The 16,663-nt window shown below is 49.9% G+C and overlaps 1 protein-coding gene across 1 annotated transcript in view; it reads right to left on the minus strand.

Moving 5' to 3' along the window:
- Nucleotides 1-16,663, minus strand: part of IGDCC3 (immunoglobulin superfamily DCC subclass member 3) — a 105,715-nt gene that overhangs the window by 10,227 nt on the left and 78,825 nt on the right. The window contains exon 7 of the mRNA XM_087744333.1: nt 8,911-9,076. Within this exon, the coding sequence (XP_087600459.1) occupies nt 8,911-9,076 (166 nt within the window). The remainder of the gene's footprint in view (nt 1-8,910; nt 9,077-16,663) is intronic.

Genomic DNA, 16,663 nt, shown 5'->3' on the forward strand with positions numbered 1-16,663 from the left:
GAATAAAACACCGCTCACCACTGCCTCCCCTTCCATTTTAGAGCATCACCCATACTTGCACCAGTCTGGATTAATCCCTATTGGTGCATCTGTATTTCCAGTCCCACCCAGTTCATTGAACTGTGGTTTGCTTCTGGCTTGGCATGAATGCTTGGGAGACCACGATGCCTCCAAGCTTCACCATCATCTCGTTGGCTTACGACAAAGCTCTCATGAGCTTTTTGGTTGCTATTTTTCTGTAAGAAATAACCCCAAACTAACCAAATCCACATCCCCTACTTGCTTCAAGGGAGAAATAAATTATTTTCTTCTCCTGTGGTGAATTCCAGGTGGACTTGGGATTTGACTGCACATGAGTAAATCCCAAGCACTCCTGCTGATGTGAGGGGCACTTCATGGCTTTTTGGGAGTCAGAATCAAAGCTGCCCTTTATGTAAATGAAAAATTGTACATGGAAAGTGGAAATGATAAATAACCTGCCACTGCCTGCCTGTATGTCAGAACAAACGCTTCTTCTAATTGCAGCAAAATATTGGTCTCCCTGTATTAAAATTTATTATTGCTGTTGATTTAACATTCATATTTCTGCCTTGCAAATTATCAGGGCCATGGTGAGTGAGCAAACGTTTAACAGTCATCTATTTATGTCCTGTGCCTTTGTTTCCTTGGAAACATTGTAAATGGAATATCAAATGTGATGGTTTCAGCTGATATGGTGATTTTAGAGAATCAGCCCTAAGCTCCCCTCATAGCCACGGGCTCAACGTATCTGATTAAATGGAAGGAGAAAGGCAGAGCTGGGAGGGGGGCATAGGGAGGAATGACCCCGATGTGCGGCTCCGCTGTGTCAATAAGGGCCGATTCCTGCGAGGACAGATGGCAGAAGGCAGGATTACGCCATCCGAAAGCTGTACTTGCAGCTCTGCACAAAGCAGATGTGTGGAAGGAGCAGCAGCGCTTCCTTCTGCCCCGTCAATGCAGGGATTATTTCCACGCGGCCGCTGTGCATCTGGGCACCCAGGAGCAGCCAGGCTGGGCCGGCACGCAAGTCTAGAGCAGCGTTAAGCTTCCCAAGCACAAATCAGCCCAGGAACAATGAGGAGTATTTAGGCTCCGCTGCCTCCAAGAGTATTTATTTGTTTTACATGGAGAGAGGAGAAGATGCAGAGGAGGGAAGAGGGGAGCCTGGCTGGAAAGCATTGCCAGGGTGCAAGGAGCCTGATGGCAACAGCATGATGCTGGGGCCAAAGACATCTCTCTCCTGGGAGGATTAGGGGCTGAGCAAACCTTGTCTTGTGCAACACAGGTGATGTGCTGGATGCCAGTGGTCCTGGAGGAGGACAGCACTTGGCCACTGGGACCTGGAGTTGGGCAGAGCCTCGGACACCCCAGCTGCCTCTCTGCAGCGGTCCCAGGGTGGCTGGTAACAGTCACGCACAGTCAAGTCAGAAGAAAAAAATAAAATAAATTTCCGCAGGTAGCTGGAAACTTGCTTCAGGCTTTGAAAAGTTCATTTTCGTTGAGATTTATAAGGCTGCGTTTAGATGTACCACACAATAAGAGCCTCAGCTATTCGTTACCTGGGGCCAATGTTACCTGGAACGATGTGCAGGCAACAGGGCCAATAAAACAACTGGATTTTCAGCTATGTCTATAAACCCAGGTAAGGAGCAGAAACTAAGTGCAGAGAAGTTGGCGAGCAGAATGCCCAGCATGTAAACACCAGCTTCATGAGAATAAGGGTTTTCTCTCTCTCTGTCATTCCCACTAACACCTAACAGCAGCCCTCTAAAGGAGGCTGCCAGGCTCCCTGCAAGCCCCGGCGTGAGCTCTGAAGCACGCTCGTAGCTGTGATGAGGAGGGCAGGAGCTGGCAGTGAGTTACACGAACCCCAGCGCCATCGCAGCTGATACCTCTGCTGTGCATCCATTTTCATCTTAACTACTGACAAATTCTTCCTGCCTTTGCCCACCGCATCACCCGCTGGGATGCAGAGGATGCGGTGTGGCAGGGTCAGCGTTCAGTCCAGCAGCTTTCCCAGGTTTTACTGCTTTTTGTCTTTTTCTTTTTTTAAGGAGGCTCAAACAAAAGGAAAATATGTAGTTGCTGTGTGAGGAGGCGCAGAGCGTCTCCGTGCATCAACCATCTGAAATATGCAGTGTCCTTTTATTTCTTCCTGTCAACAGGAAAAAAAATCTGTCACTTTGGGACATCTGCTGTTGGAAAACTTTCCCGTGAGTGCCAGACTGGCGGCGCCGTGAGCACGTCAGACGAGGCGAGATGCCAGAAGGCTTTCTGCTGGTCACCAAAGCCGCTCGGCGAGCAGAGGGCTCCGTCACATCTCCGCACAATGCCCTGACAGGCATTGATGGAAGTGGGGAGAGGAGCCGCTGCAGATTCACACCCGGCTGAGCTGAAACGAGAGGCCTCTGCTGCTCGAAAGCCGCGGTATTCCCAAGCTGTCTTCCCAGTTCATAGGCAATCAGGATGACTGATCTGGCTCGGGTCAGGGGTCCGGGCCGGTGACCGGAGATCGGCTTTCCAAAGGCTCCTCTGAAAAAGTCTGAGAACTGAAGGAAGCCTCTTCATCGATTCAGCAGCACAAAGAAGAAGAGGGGCCCATCTGGAAGGATATCAGCATGCGCGCGCACACGGGCGCACAAAAGAGGGAGTGTGATGAAATTAATGCGGAGAGCAGGCTGTGGCTAGCGCTGAGAGCATTTTAAGTGCTGGCAGCTCCAGCACCTCATTCAGACACCCCATCCCCATACCCTGCTCTGCCTCCATTTGTTATGGGTCGCGTTGTGCCATGCTGCACCGAACGAGCTGCCCCTGGGCTGCTGCCTGGTGCTGCACTGGAAAGGAGCTTTTTTCCCTCCCGTGCTGGTTGTTGGCAGCTTTGCAGAAATGCCCTGTGTTTGAAGGCTGAGAATAAGGTGCAAAGCTTGTAGAGTGACACTCACCGGTTCAAAGGGACACTGCAGGTCATCCCCAGCCCTCTGTAAACATGTTCTTACACCTCCAGGAATTAAATATCATGCAGGGCTTCCTAGGTGAAATTGGGTTGTGTTATGCAGGAAAAGGATCCCTTTTGGCACAAACTGGATTATATTTAGCAGGTACTGCAGCCCACTGGCCAGGGTCCCAGCCTGATTCTGTGGTTACAGACTCACCCAAGTGCAGTTTCTGGAAGGATGCTGCTGGTCCCAGTGGGGTGCATGGTGCCATGGGGAAGTCTATAGGTTTGGAGACTCTGGGTCCCTGGGTTTAGCTCTGGTCCACATCAGAGGTGGTCTGAGCCTTCCCAGGTGGGAAGGACACATCCAGCTGGTGCTCAACTCAGCACCTTGGAGCACCTCCCAGCACGGCACTGAGCTCTATGCAGAAGACCTTCAGCAAGTGAGTGGCTCCAGTTGCCCACAAGGTCTGTTCCCTCACATCCATGGCCAAGGCAAGAGGGTCCAACTGCACTGACGGTGGTGGAGTTGTGTCCTCCCATCCCTGCAGAGCTGGGAAGTGCACCCTGGCACAGGCAGGAGACACCAGCCAGAGCCAGCTGCTCCTTATTCCAAAACTTGCTGGTTATCTGGTGAACACGTTGGCTGCCACTCAACCTGTTTTCACGAGTCAGAGGGTGCAATCACAGATTTAACTGAGTCCTGTCCCAGGGAGGGAGCAGAAAAGTCTTTACATCTGCAGAACCGCAGGGAAACACAAAACATCTCAGGAAAAGCTACTGGAAGGGAGGGTAGATGCCTATGTTGGTAGGACTACTAATGCAGATAGCTGGGAGAGCTATCTGCTGCTAAATGTAAAGTCTCCCAAACATTTTTCCCAGGAAGGGGCACAGGTGTTAGAGAGGAAAAAGACTCAGCCTAATCCAGGGGAGGCTGAGTTCAGTCCTGCCTTGAAGGCTCCTGTATAAGGACCATTCTCTGCAGATGTATTCTGCTGTACGCAACAGTTTGAAGAAACACTTAAAACCCTGAATCGGTGGTGCACTGCAAGAGCAGCTCACTGGAGCAGAACACAGAGAAAAATTACATGGGCAACTTGGTAGCAAAATAATCGCAGCCACATGAGAAGGAAAGACTGATGCCTGTCGCTGTCGGCTGCTCCAGGGCTGCTGCAGATCCCTTTCATGGGATACAGCTGTGTAATCCCAGCACGGGATCCCTGCTCGGTGCAGGGAAGGCTGGATCACGCTGATGCCCCACTGCTTAGCAGGGCTTTGAGCACTTGTGCGAAGACCCTCCTTGCGAAGGCCATTTCCACGTGTCTTCCAAACAAAGTCAAACCCATAAATTATTCTTAAATCAGGAGCAGCTGGTTCGCATTCCAGTCCTCCACGTACTTATTTGTCCTGCTTCTGGGAACTGAAATATGATTTGCTATACAGTACCCTTCCCATAGTCACCAACGGTCTTCAAACTCTTTCCATAAATAACCTGTGGGTTTTCCTATCCTCCCCTAAGGTGTCCAAAGCCCTACAAATTCAAGGGTTTGTGGGATGCGTGCACCGTGAAGAGCTGTACAAACCCATCTGCATCTCTCTACACCCAACTAATGTGGGTTTTATAGAAAAAAGCCACCTTGTGAATGACAGGCTGTAGTTTCCCTGGGTTTTGTACTAAAAGGGTTGTCCTGTCCCAAGCGCTTGCGGTAGGATTAAGCAACAAGACAAGTGCAAGAACAGCAAAGTTGTCCTGAAGTTTATTTATGGGGGAATATTTTCTCTGATGAACCTTCAGCATTCACGGCCCGTGCAGTGAGTCATTCCCAGAGCACTAAAACAAGTGCAAACCAGTGAGGAAGAATTTAAAAAGGAGACAGTTCATAAGCGAAGGTCACCAAGGAGAGCAAACACCACCTGAGCCCAGGTTCTAAAGAAGTCTTTTTCCGGTGGAACAAATGAAGTCCCTTAATTACCATTTTGTAAATAAAATCTTCTTGGAAAATCAATATTTAGAGCCTGCCTTCTCTGAAGATGTTGCCCTTTGATCGTTGCTATTACGGCAATATAAACCCCATAGTGTGATATACTTCTAGGCTAAAAATTACCCCCTGAACCTGATTGGGTCAAAGGAAGAAAAGCAATAAACCTTTCAGAGCAGTAATTCGGGTACTATTTCATGCTTCCTTGTAAATTTTGAAGTAATAACCAAGAAAGCATGATTTTACACAAGCCCACAATTAACTCGGCCAGTAACCGCCCCTTCCTCCTGCAGCCTGCTTTCGGGACGGGCTGGTGATGCCAGGTAGGAATTTTGCTGGAAATGCCCATTACACCTCTCAGGCATTTGGATCGTGATTAATCCGAATCACTCCAGGAACAATACGGGCAAAACAGCATCTCTGATCAACAGAGAGGGACAGACCCTGCAGCTGCCAGACACGGGGACAGCTCCACCAAAGTCAAAAAGGCTCCATTAGCTTCTCCATCCATGGTCCAGTGCAGCATCACCCCGGCAGCTATCCCCAACCCAGGGATCACATGGCAAGACAGCCCCATCGTCAGCTCCTTCAGTGATTTTTATTCACAGCTTTTAATGGAAAACCCCACAATTCCCTATGCCTGAGCCTTCATGCATTTTTCATTAACAATTATCTGCTATCCCAGAACTGCTTTTGATTTTTGCTAATCATCAATTGGATATTTTGTTCCCACACAGCTGGCATTTTCAAAACATAACAACCACCTCTGGAGAGGGCACAGCAGAAGGATGATCTTCAATGCTAATGTGCCCAGAAACCGTCAACACATCAGGTGATGAGAATTCACATCTGAGGGACCACGAGGGAAGACGTATTTATTGGACGCAGCCTTATTTTACTGAGGCTTATTTTACTGTGCTGAAAGGCTGCAAGTTGCTTAAAAAGTGACTGTCTGATGTTGTACCAGCAGCCACATCCAATCTGCGGTGAATCCAGTCCTGAAGCTGCTGTCCCATCTCAATGACGATGGGCTTCTGAAGTCCCCTGACCTTGAGGGTTTGCTCTCCTTGGGTTTGCAGTTACTGCATATGACAGTGTGGGGTGACAGAGATGCCAAAGGGCCCTTCACAACTTCATGAAGCAACGATTTGATGGACAGATCCTCCCATCGGCTGTGGGTTTGTGCAAACACGCTACTGCCTGCAGGAGTGATGCCCCAAGCAGAGGCTGTACTTGCAAAGCTTGCAGGAGCAGAGTGCCATCTCGAATGCACCATGTTCTGCAGGTCTGGACCTCACTTCTAGCTGTGTTCGTTTACAAGAACGAAGTTGCTCATAACGATACATTTTGCAATCAATTAACACATGATATGATTTGGGATGATTTACTCTTTTTTTCTAAAAATCCCTTTGGGGGCATTCAGACCTTTATTGCCATATTAAGCAGAATTTTAATCCAAATGAATTTTCTAGGAAACCATGTAATCTAATTAAAAAGCTCACAGTGCAGTTTAGTAGCTTCATTACTAGTAGATTCGAGATCCATCTTTACACGGACAAATATTTTCCAAGTGCAATAGACTGATAAATCCAAGGCATAATCACAGACTGATTCTGCCTGGAACTAAGTGGGTTACAGCACTTAGTCATGCCCATGAGAATGAAACAAAGGACAACTTGAAAAAGCTCTGAAAAAAACCCAGTCGTTGATCTGATTCCTCCAATTCATGGAGCACCCAGCCCTGCTGTACCAGCGAGGGCATTTTTCAGACTGACAGCTTTGGAAACCACCAGGAATGGCCATTTGCCTGAAGCTGGGGGTCAGAGTAGACCAAGACTAGTGTGAAAGAAGCCAGAAGTTCAACATCGTCAAGTACGATGGCCTTAGGGCTCAGCTTTACAATCACGGTACTATAGCTTGAGAAGATGCCACGTGTCAGCTGAGCCCAGCCTGTGCCAGATGCAGTGTAATCTGATCATTTAGCTCGCAGTGAAAAAGACTGACGCTAAATTGCATTAAATGATTGCCATAAGAAAACGATTACAGCAATGTTCACCAAGTCGCAGTTCACATGCACGTGTAGCGCAGCTCCAGGCACAGGGACCTGGCCAGGAGACGTGACCATGACCAAAGACCCTACTTTTATCTTCCCCAAACAGTGAACTGGAATGATTTCACAGGCAAGATATCTGGGCGAGACGCAGAGCCGGACTCAGTGTGAGTTTTGTCACGCATTTAATGACCGCTTGTAGTCTTTGGTTACTTCTGACTCCGCTTCCCAGTCAATAAAAGGGGATGCACTAATTTCCCTTCTCCCATTTCTGCTCTGTTCATATCATAAGGGCAGACATGCCTCAGAAACCCATGCAATGAACTAGAAGACCACAAGCCTGGATTGAGTGGCATCTGTATGTGCACACCCAAAGTTCCCTGAAGCTCTAAAAACTTCCAGCTCAGAGAAAACCCCCACTGATTGAGAAGATTTTCTTACAACTCACACCTTATCCTTCTTGCAACGCATATCCTTCCATCCTTCATATAATAAAGATTTTAAAAAGCCTCAAACCTGAAAACAAAAAGCCATATTATATCGAAACTTAGAAAAATAAACCCACTCTTCTCCCCTGAGGAACAAGCCACGATGCCTGCACAGCACTTCCCAACAGTCTAAACTGAAGGTCTGGACCCTCCAGCAAGGTTGGGTAATTGCATTCATGAGACGCATTTGTTAATATAGATAGCAGCTATATGACACCATAGAGTACAAATCTCTACCAATAATTTAGGTTTACAACACAGGTACTATTATTTTTCAGTATATTGTTCCGTGCTATTTCCATAGAAACTATGTTGTCAACTTCTAATTTTCACACTAAGTGCATCCCACTGTATCATTTCCTCAGTACAAACATCCCTATCCCCTTGCACAAAAATGCAGTTATGTAGTACTCAGAGAAAACACTCTTTCCCGGTGAGATAAAAGGCTGAAGTTTAGTGAAAGTCAGCTTCCACACAAATGCTATTTCAAACGTATTTGCATTTGCACACCCAGGCAGGTCAATGTTCAGGGGTTAAAGCGTGGTTCCTCCACTGTGGAGTGAGCGTGGTCCCTGCCAGCTCCAGGGACAACATTTGGCCCTTCCAGAAATACCCAGATGATGATGATCAGGACAAAAGAGAAACTTTTGCTGGGCTCCTGCATCATCAGTCAAAGTCTAACACTGATGTCCTGGTACAATAAAGCAGGAAGCACTGAAATGTAAGCCTACAAAGTGCAGTTAGTAGGACTGGAGCAGTGTTTTAGTATATCAAAGCCCAAGTTGAATCCGCAGATCTGCTTCTGAGCATTACCACCTTCACCTTAGCTCTTTGCTAACACAGAAAGAAAGCCAGCATCTCTCCCACTCCCATTTCCACTGGACTCCAGATAGTTCAGAATAATGGCTTTTAATTCAGCCTCTCTCAAAAGCAGGGTCAGGGAGCATTGTGTGACAGCAACCCACCTCGCCTGCCGAAGCCAAGCCAGCTCTAATGCGCTCCCTTTTCAAGGTGCTCAAGCAGCAGCACTGCGGTCTCTCTGGATCACTCACGCCTGTCTCAGCCTCGAGCACATTAGCCATTGCCCAGTGCAATGGGGCTACAGTGAAAGCAGGGCTTGCACAGCTCACCAGGACGTGCTGCAGACCTGACTGCCCTCTGCCAGCCTTCACCGACAGGTCCAAAATTAACTGCTGCACACATCTGCCTCAAATCCACTGTCTGTGCAAAAGCTGAAGCCTGTGTGAGCTAACTTGCTCTTCGCCCAAGAATTACACCTGCAGGGACAGCTATTTCTGGACCATCAGGTAGGCGATGTCAGTCCTCCATGAGTCGTAACTACAGATTGACGCTGGGGAATGGCACAGCCCAGCTGAGCGTCTCACACTGCCCTCCACCCCACGCTGCAGTGCCAGCGGCCAGCGCACGAGGACTTACCTGTTGTTATTCTTCAGCTTAATGTGGTCGCTGGTCTCCAGGATCTGCCCATTCCTCAGCCAAGTGATCTGCGGCGGGGGCTCCCCTTGGGCCACGCACGTGAAGATGGCAGTAGTCCCCACGGGCCTGGAAATGGACTGGGGATGTTGCACAAACTCTGCGGGGGCTGCAAGGAGGGAGGAGAAGGAGGGTGAGAAAAGTCATGATGATCCCACTCTATCCTGGTACAAAGAGCAACCTCATAGCTTGGGCTTCAATAAGCCCAATAAGAACATGGGATACTTGGCCAGCCCACAGCATAGGCAGCAGGTAACTATGGTTTGGATGGTGTGTCTGTAATCGATGCAATGCTGCAATTTGGTTGCCCATCCTGGCAGTCATGGCTTCATAGAGGGCACCTGAAGGTCAGCTCAGTACTGGATGGAGAGCTGAGGCAAGTCCTGCAGGGTTCAGGCAAACAGCATCAAGGTCTGAGCCCCCTCACCTCTCCCCAGTCTCCCACTGAAAGTAACCCCAATGCTGCAAAATAATCCATATCTGACAAAGGCTATTTAAAAATGCATCCTGCCTGTTAGGGGAACAGGCTGGAAGGTCAGCAGGCTCCGGTTCTTTGCACACACATAAAATGGAAAGCGTGCATAACCCTTCATAGCGCGTGGCACCACGCAGGGCCATCACCCTGCCCGAAACGAGCCCTCTGCTATGGAGGCTTGCAAAGATCAGCACGTATTGACAGTACAAAGAGCGGTGAGGAAGGAAGGCTGCAAATGCATGCGGCAACTACAGTATTTGCGGTTGGGGAGATCTGCTGTTTCATCAATGGCAGAGCTAGAGCAACGCCCTGGCTTTGCCCAAAGGACCCATACGGCATCAGCAAACTGCCTGCCAATGGAAAGAAATGTATGGATGTGCACACAGCAATCTGGCAGGTTGTTCTTTCCCCAGTAAATATCAGATTTGCTGCAGACTCTCCTGGTAGCAATAGATGGAGGAGCCTTTTTTACCCCAGATCTGCAGCCTGGGACACTTGGGGTCCTGCCAAGCCTGGCAGAAGACTCCACTATTCCTGTAACTGCTGCTTACCTCGTAACCAAATGTTTTCACCTTTAACGATAACATTTTTAATGGAAAGTGATTTCCCCCTTCCAGCAGCTCAAAATAGATTTAAAATCATTTATCAGAATAAAACAGAGTATCAGCCTACAGAAAGCAAGGCCTGAAAGACACTGCCAAATTGGTGAGTTTATTCAAGCAGTTCCGCTTCAAAGGGCAAAGTGATAAATACACCCCACATTGCTGCTGAAACCTAAAAGCAGGTGGAACTGGCAGCAGCCGCAATGAAGACAAACAGATGAGAGGCACGGGCCCGTAATGAATTTACCGACCAGCAACACATAATGGATGGCTGGCATTAAATTTTCCCGACAAAAGCAAGATTATCCAGGGAAACATGCTCAGTGCCACTCGCTGGCATTTTCCAAGCATGGGTTGGTGGGCTCTGCCACCAGCAGTGATGCGGGGATGGGAGAAAGGAGGAAACTGGTCCAGCAAAATGTGTTGAGGGGTGGCCAGGCTGCAGGCGGGAGCAGCTATGCAAGAGCAGAGCCTTATGGTTCACGGCCAAAAAAACCCCTCAGGGTTTGCTGCAGGAGCACGGGGTGATAAAGCTCTTCCCCAGCTGCGTGCATGCAAGGGAAGAGCATCGCTACTGCTGCGACAAGGCCAAACGGCAGCGAAAGGTGCTGGCGTGTAAGAGTGAAGTCATGCACCTTATAAGTCCTGCAAGCAGAAAGACACAGAAATTCATTGAAGAGCCCGGCTACCTCGAAGGAGCCCCCTCTTTCATTTTTAATAATCAAAGGGAAGCGGAGCATGGCAGGTCTGACTTATGTTAGCAGTAGGGGGTGTCCGCCGGCAGAGTTTATTTTCAGGCCACTTCTGTCGGCGCTCGGGTCTACTAATGAACCTGATCTCAGCAACCTAATGGACACATATTTCCAGAACCTCCTGCTAAACTTCCCCATGTGCCAATCGATTCCTTGTCCTTTTGTTTCCCTCCTCCATTTTTCACCCTCTAGACTTATAAATTAAAATAAAATTCAGGATGGGTTCAATAACAGTTGGAAGCATGGATAAACAAGGGGAAAAACCCCTCATCCCTGCAGTGAATGGTCCCTTTGTGGTGTACAGTGAGAGCATTAGAGACTTGATTTTCAAGACTTCCTTAACCTCCCGCCCCCCGCTTTGTGCTGGCGCGGTTTTATAGGAGCAATTATTTTGCAAGTGGCTGTGCACCTCCCTGCTTTCATCTGGGCTCACGAGTTGCACCCGCAATACTCGCAGGTGCAAACCCACGATGCCAAGGAAGGGCACAGCCATCTTCCAGCTCCTCGCTGCAGCTTCATTAAAGATCCTGCTGCTTGGCTCTTTGCCTCTGCCTCCCCCCTGCTTCACCAAATCTCAAACCCGCCGTTTGTTCCAGCAGAAACAAAGTTTAAATATGGAAAGAAGCATCCGGCGTAACCCTTCTGGAACTGCCGGCTCTCCTTATCCTCCCTTATTAGCCCGTGTCAAGAGGGAGTAATTGGAGCGGTGTCGCGTGTGACTCGGGGGTAACGAACGTGCAGCTGCGGCCGCTGGCTCGGCGCCAGCGATGCTATTCAAGACTGTGGCCCCTTGGGTTCCTCGGGTCCCTGCTCCCCTCCGCCGTCCCTCCTCTTTGCTGTCTCGCTAAACACAACCAGATCAAAACCCCGGCCCCTGTTTAACTTGCTTAAACTCTCAGGGGAGCAGGCGGCCACTCCTTCGAATGGCTCCCACCTCCGCTGTGCTGAGCTGTCCCTGCTCGGTGGCATCCCTCGCTACAAGACATGGCATGCCCTTCTGCTGCTCCTGCTCCTCCTGGCTTTCTCCAGGCATTGCTCTGTCCAGTTCAGGTCTCACCCTACTGCTTTCGGTGCAGAAGGAGCAGCAGCGTGGAGCTGTAGCAGCAAAAGGGCCCAGGTTGCAGCAGAAACCCATGGAGTTAAAAGCCTGCTTGTCCCCACCACCAGCTTCCGACAGCATCAGAGAAAGCATCAGGGTCTCAACATGGGGACAGACACAGCTGCAAGGAGATGCCCCTCTGCTACCCCAGACCAGGGTGCACCCGACCCGGTGTTCGTACCAGCGGCCCCAGGCGGGGTGCCCTGAGATGGCTGCCGCTGCATCGTCTCGGGGCAAATGCCTCCTTTCCTGGACAGAAGAACATCTGCTCTCCTCCCCCTGGGTCCTCTCCCTGCCCTTTCAAATGATTTCGACAGGAACCAAGAGTTTGCCACCCCCGGCCCTGGGGTAGCAGGAAAGGAGCAGAAGCAAAGCCCTGCCCTTCAGCCAAGCCCTGCCTGCTGCCAAGCCCTGCCTGCTGCCAAGCCCTGCCTGCTGCCAAGCCCTCCACCGCCTCGTCATTCATAATTAATAGAGCATCTTGTCAGTGCTCATCTCGCCCTGCACAGGGGCGCAGCGGCCTGAACGCCTCTCCCCCTTCCACACCACATGCCAAAAGGCCATCGTGGGCAGCGAGAGGAAGCGCTTCTCAGCCCTCCATGAAGATCTTAATGAAGATATTAATGAAGATCACTGTTTAGAGCAGAGGATTCAAACCTGGCAAGAAGAAGCGGGCAGGATCCAGCCCTGGCTTGTGAAGTATGAAGAAACCAGAGCGCTGATTATTCACGACTTAATGAGAGGGAGGGGATCATGCAGTCTTAATGAATATTTAAAGGCGTGACATTGGTATCAAAAAGCAATAACGCTTAATACCACCCCCAGAATCATTAACGAAGTGCTTCAATAGCTTTTACTGTGCTTAACAAACTGTGATAGCATGAAGATGCACTGTAACAGCGGGTTGTAATGGAAGACCCGGATGGGCTCCATCTCTTTAGGGACATCTCATCTCAACAGTGACCAGCCACCAGTGTGTCCCCCAGGATAACAGGGAGCTTTGCTGCCCTTGCCGTGAGTTTGCGGCATGGTGCTTATCGCAGCGCCTGACAGCTCCCTGAGAAGGGCTGTCCTAAGGATCGGGGAGCACTGACAGCCGATGCACTGCTGCCAGCGAATCCTTGCCCCTTGCACCTCAGTATGAAGCCATCCTTAATTCTCAAGTAGCCAGAGTGGCAGTGTAAGGGAGGGAGGCTGGGGTGAGGAGAAGGAAGAATAACATGGAAACAACAAAGCCTCATAAATTAGGTTACCGGATCCTACAACAAGGGTATTAAAGGAGAAGACAGGTCAATGGGGAAGTCAGTCAAGCACAGCATCAGATGACAGGAGATTTAAGACAAAGAACTGCTGCCCGCTTGGCTTCTCTCTGTTGACAACAGAGGATGCCCAGATGTTTACGTAAGTAACTTAAATAGTTAAGTTTTAGAGCTGGTGGGATTGCTAGGGCCAAAGATGGAACCCGTGACCATATCCCCTGGGAAATGGGCAGAGACCACTCAAGGAGGCTGTCATGGAGGCTGTACATCAGCCCTCAGCGCGTATCATGAAATTCTTGCCCTGGCAAGGTGCAGGCTGGAGCTCCGCAGCAGTGGGACGTGCTCCCACATCACCTACCGGCATGCTCCTGGGAGGCTGCTCCGGAGGGCTCCGGCACCCCAGCTCACTCCAGCATCCTGACGGATGAGATCCGAGTGCCCACCTGTCCCTGCGTGGTGGCTTTTCTTGAGAAGGAAAATGTGGGCAGGAAGGGGACTGCTTTATGGGGCACATTGACCCATGAAGCATGTACTGAAGCTGGTTTTGCAGCATGAATTTAGGGCTAAACTCGAGGACAAGCCAAGTACCACAGAGCCGAGCCTAAAACACAGCAACTGCAATACATCTGCTGATGAATTCAACCCCGCAGCCAAGGCTTGCAATGCCAGCGAGCAAGAACGATGGAAGAAACATCAGGAAACACAGCGGTGGCCGGATCTGCTGGACCAAGGAGCGCTGCCCGGTTCTGCCGGCAGAAAGGAAGGCGAACAAGGCAGTCATTGTCAGCAGAGCCTTCAAAAACATGTCCTTAAGATGGGCACTCATTTATGAGATGGGATCTCATTTTTCTGCATAGCTTTCAGGAGGAAATGAAGCGTGGAGTGGAGAACACTGGTGACCATCTGGCCATTCACAGCCCATCAGTTTGTTATGACACCAAACACATAATAAAGCACAAAAGATTGCACAGGAGGTAGAGAGAAAGCGCTTTGATATATTTTTTTTTTCCTTGCCACCGAAGCCTGCTCTTCCCTTGCACCACACGCACGCACACCCTCCATTTCAGCTGGCGATGCATTCGGCCCTTCAACAACTCCCCCCGTGAGACTTTCATTCGCAGCCTGGCACAAAGCAATATTCAAATGGCTGTGCTGGGATCTGAAGAGAAAATGGAAACTTTCTTGTGTGAGAACCTTACAAAAGAGATCAAAGGAGCCTAAATGGCCAGGGGAGGGCAGGGAGGGAGGGAGCGGGGGATTGACGCCTTCTTCTCTGAAGGGAGGAGGAATTCCCAGGAAGATAATAAGACAGCGTTAGATGATCTGAAGGAGAGCCTGCAATGCAAAAGGACATTGCTGCCGGAGCAAGAGCAGAGACCTGCACCAGGACACTTCTGCCCACACGGCTGCTGTGATGGGGACGAGGACCACCGCTGGCAGCAGGAGGGTGGACGTGGTCTCAGTCCCAGCCTCCTGCTAACTCCTTGCCTTACTACAGGAAGCATTGCCCTTTCTCCCCCAGTTTCCCACCTATAAAATGTGCCTCCTTCAAAAGACGTAGGGCAAGTTAATTTGTGCCTCCAGGCACTTCAAGGGCCCCTGCATAAAGGCAGCAAGTACCTGGCCTGGCGTGCTTTGAGGATGCCGTATTGTCCTAGCCCTGTGCTAACTTCCTCTCCAACCAGGCTTTTGATAGCCCGCTCTTTGCTTTTATTCTCTTTACGGATGTAATTTGCATCGCTGACATCTTGACAAAGATAAAACCCACAGTCTCCCATGTCAGTCATTATCGGTGTTTTCTTCCCAGACAAACCTAAACAGCAATCATTTGTACCTCTCAGCTGGAAAATTCAAGCAAAATGAGATTCAGAGGAAGGAAAAGCTGCTTCCAGAGGGAGGGTAAGCAAACCTGGGATGAGTCCAGCTGCCTGGCCAGGGTCTATTAGCTTCCCTGGGGAACGACAGCCCCCAAAAAACATGAAGCATCTTATGGATGGGCAACACAGGTTGGGGTCCTGCAGCTCATGTCTAAGGGCTACACCCAGGACGCACTGGCCACACTTCTCCATGCCACTTAGAGAAGTGCTGAACGCAGGAGCATCCCCCATCCCCCTTCCACAGCAAGGCTGGGCTCCAATGGCCCTGTGCCTACCATTTTAGGGACAAATTCTCATCTTGGTTCCCCAGGTGAAAATCCACAGTAAATCTACCCCAGATGAACTCCAGCACTAGACCAGCTGCTCAGGAGCTGATGTTCAAATCTCCAGAGACTGAAAACTGCTGATCTGCAGCAATGAGAAGTTGTGCTACCTTTTCCCCTCTCATCCAGTTGCTAACAGAAGCAGACTACAGTATTCAATAGCTGTATTTTTACAACTTCATAGATTTTCCAAGTAATTTCTTTTGACTCTGCCTGCCTCCTGTACATCAGCTTTGTGTTTGGGTTTATTAGACCTCTGCTACATGCACCATGTGCAGAGCTGTCCCACAGCATCTCTAAAGGGTTTATATCAGTACAGCGAGGTTGTTCTTAATGCCTGGGTTGGTGTTTCTTAATAAGGGGACTTACAGGTGTGCCCACCACCAGCCAGCTGGGAGGCCCCCTCATTGCGTTTCTCACCCAGAAATCCAACAGCAAAAGAAACGGCAAGTTTTCACCTCCTGTTGTGTCTGATCAGGACCTGGGACTCAGGAGGCATAAGCAGCCCTGTATAAGTACCCTTTCTACATTGCTCCTTGCCACTCCCAAGGCAAAGGGAAAAAGGGATGCCAGCACCCAGGGACCATGGCTGCTGCACAAGCGGTGCGGTGCCAGATCACTGCCAGCGACTCCCGGGACCTGTCAGGTGAGCATCAGGGCTGGAGCAGGGCACTTTCCCCATCACCAGCATGAAAGGTTCAATTAGCTTGCTCCGGCAGGAGGTGTGTAATTTTAGATTCAGGATATCATCAGTCAATAGTTAATGAGTGAACTGATGAGAGCGCGAGATGCTTTAAGTGGACTAGCTTGAAGAGGAGGTGAGTGCCTGTAATCAGGGGCGGATTACTGCCATTCAGAGCACGCTGCCAGCTGGGTTTGCCTTCTGAAATACTTGCCTGTCTCCCCTCACCATGGAAACTGGTCACACGGAGCATGTGGAGGGGATTTGTTTGGTTTCTTGAGTCCTGATCTCTGCTCTGGGCTGAATCACCCTTTACAAGTGGCATTTCAGGACAGTCGCTGCAGAGAAGGGGAGGAACCTGCATCTCCTGGGCATCTCCCCCAAAGGGTGCTTTACTCAGGTCATGGCAAGGGGCTCAGGTACAGTGTCGACTGCTAAAGAAAAGTCTCACTGACTTTTGGGCAATGGTTTTAGACTTACTGGTGCCATTTCAGTTGGAGAGTAACACTCTCTGAGTGATATCCACTCCTGGATATCACTGCAGGAGAGATATCTATCATGCAGAGGGGTCCAATATGAGAACAGTGCTCATGCTCCCATATAACTAAGGACCATGCAGGGGTGAGA

Source organism: Nipponia nippon, unplaced genomic scaffold (assembly GCF_047370975.1).
Source record: "Nipponia nippon isolate SJK-2023a ecotype South Korea unplaced genomic scaffold, ASM4737097v1 scaffold_9, whole genome shotgun sequence".
NCBI lineage: Eukaryota > Metazoa > Chordata > Aves > Pelecaniformes > Threskiornithidae > Nipponia > Nipponia nippon.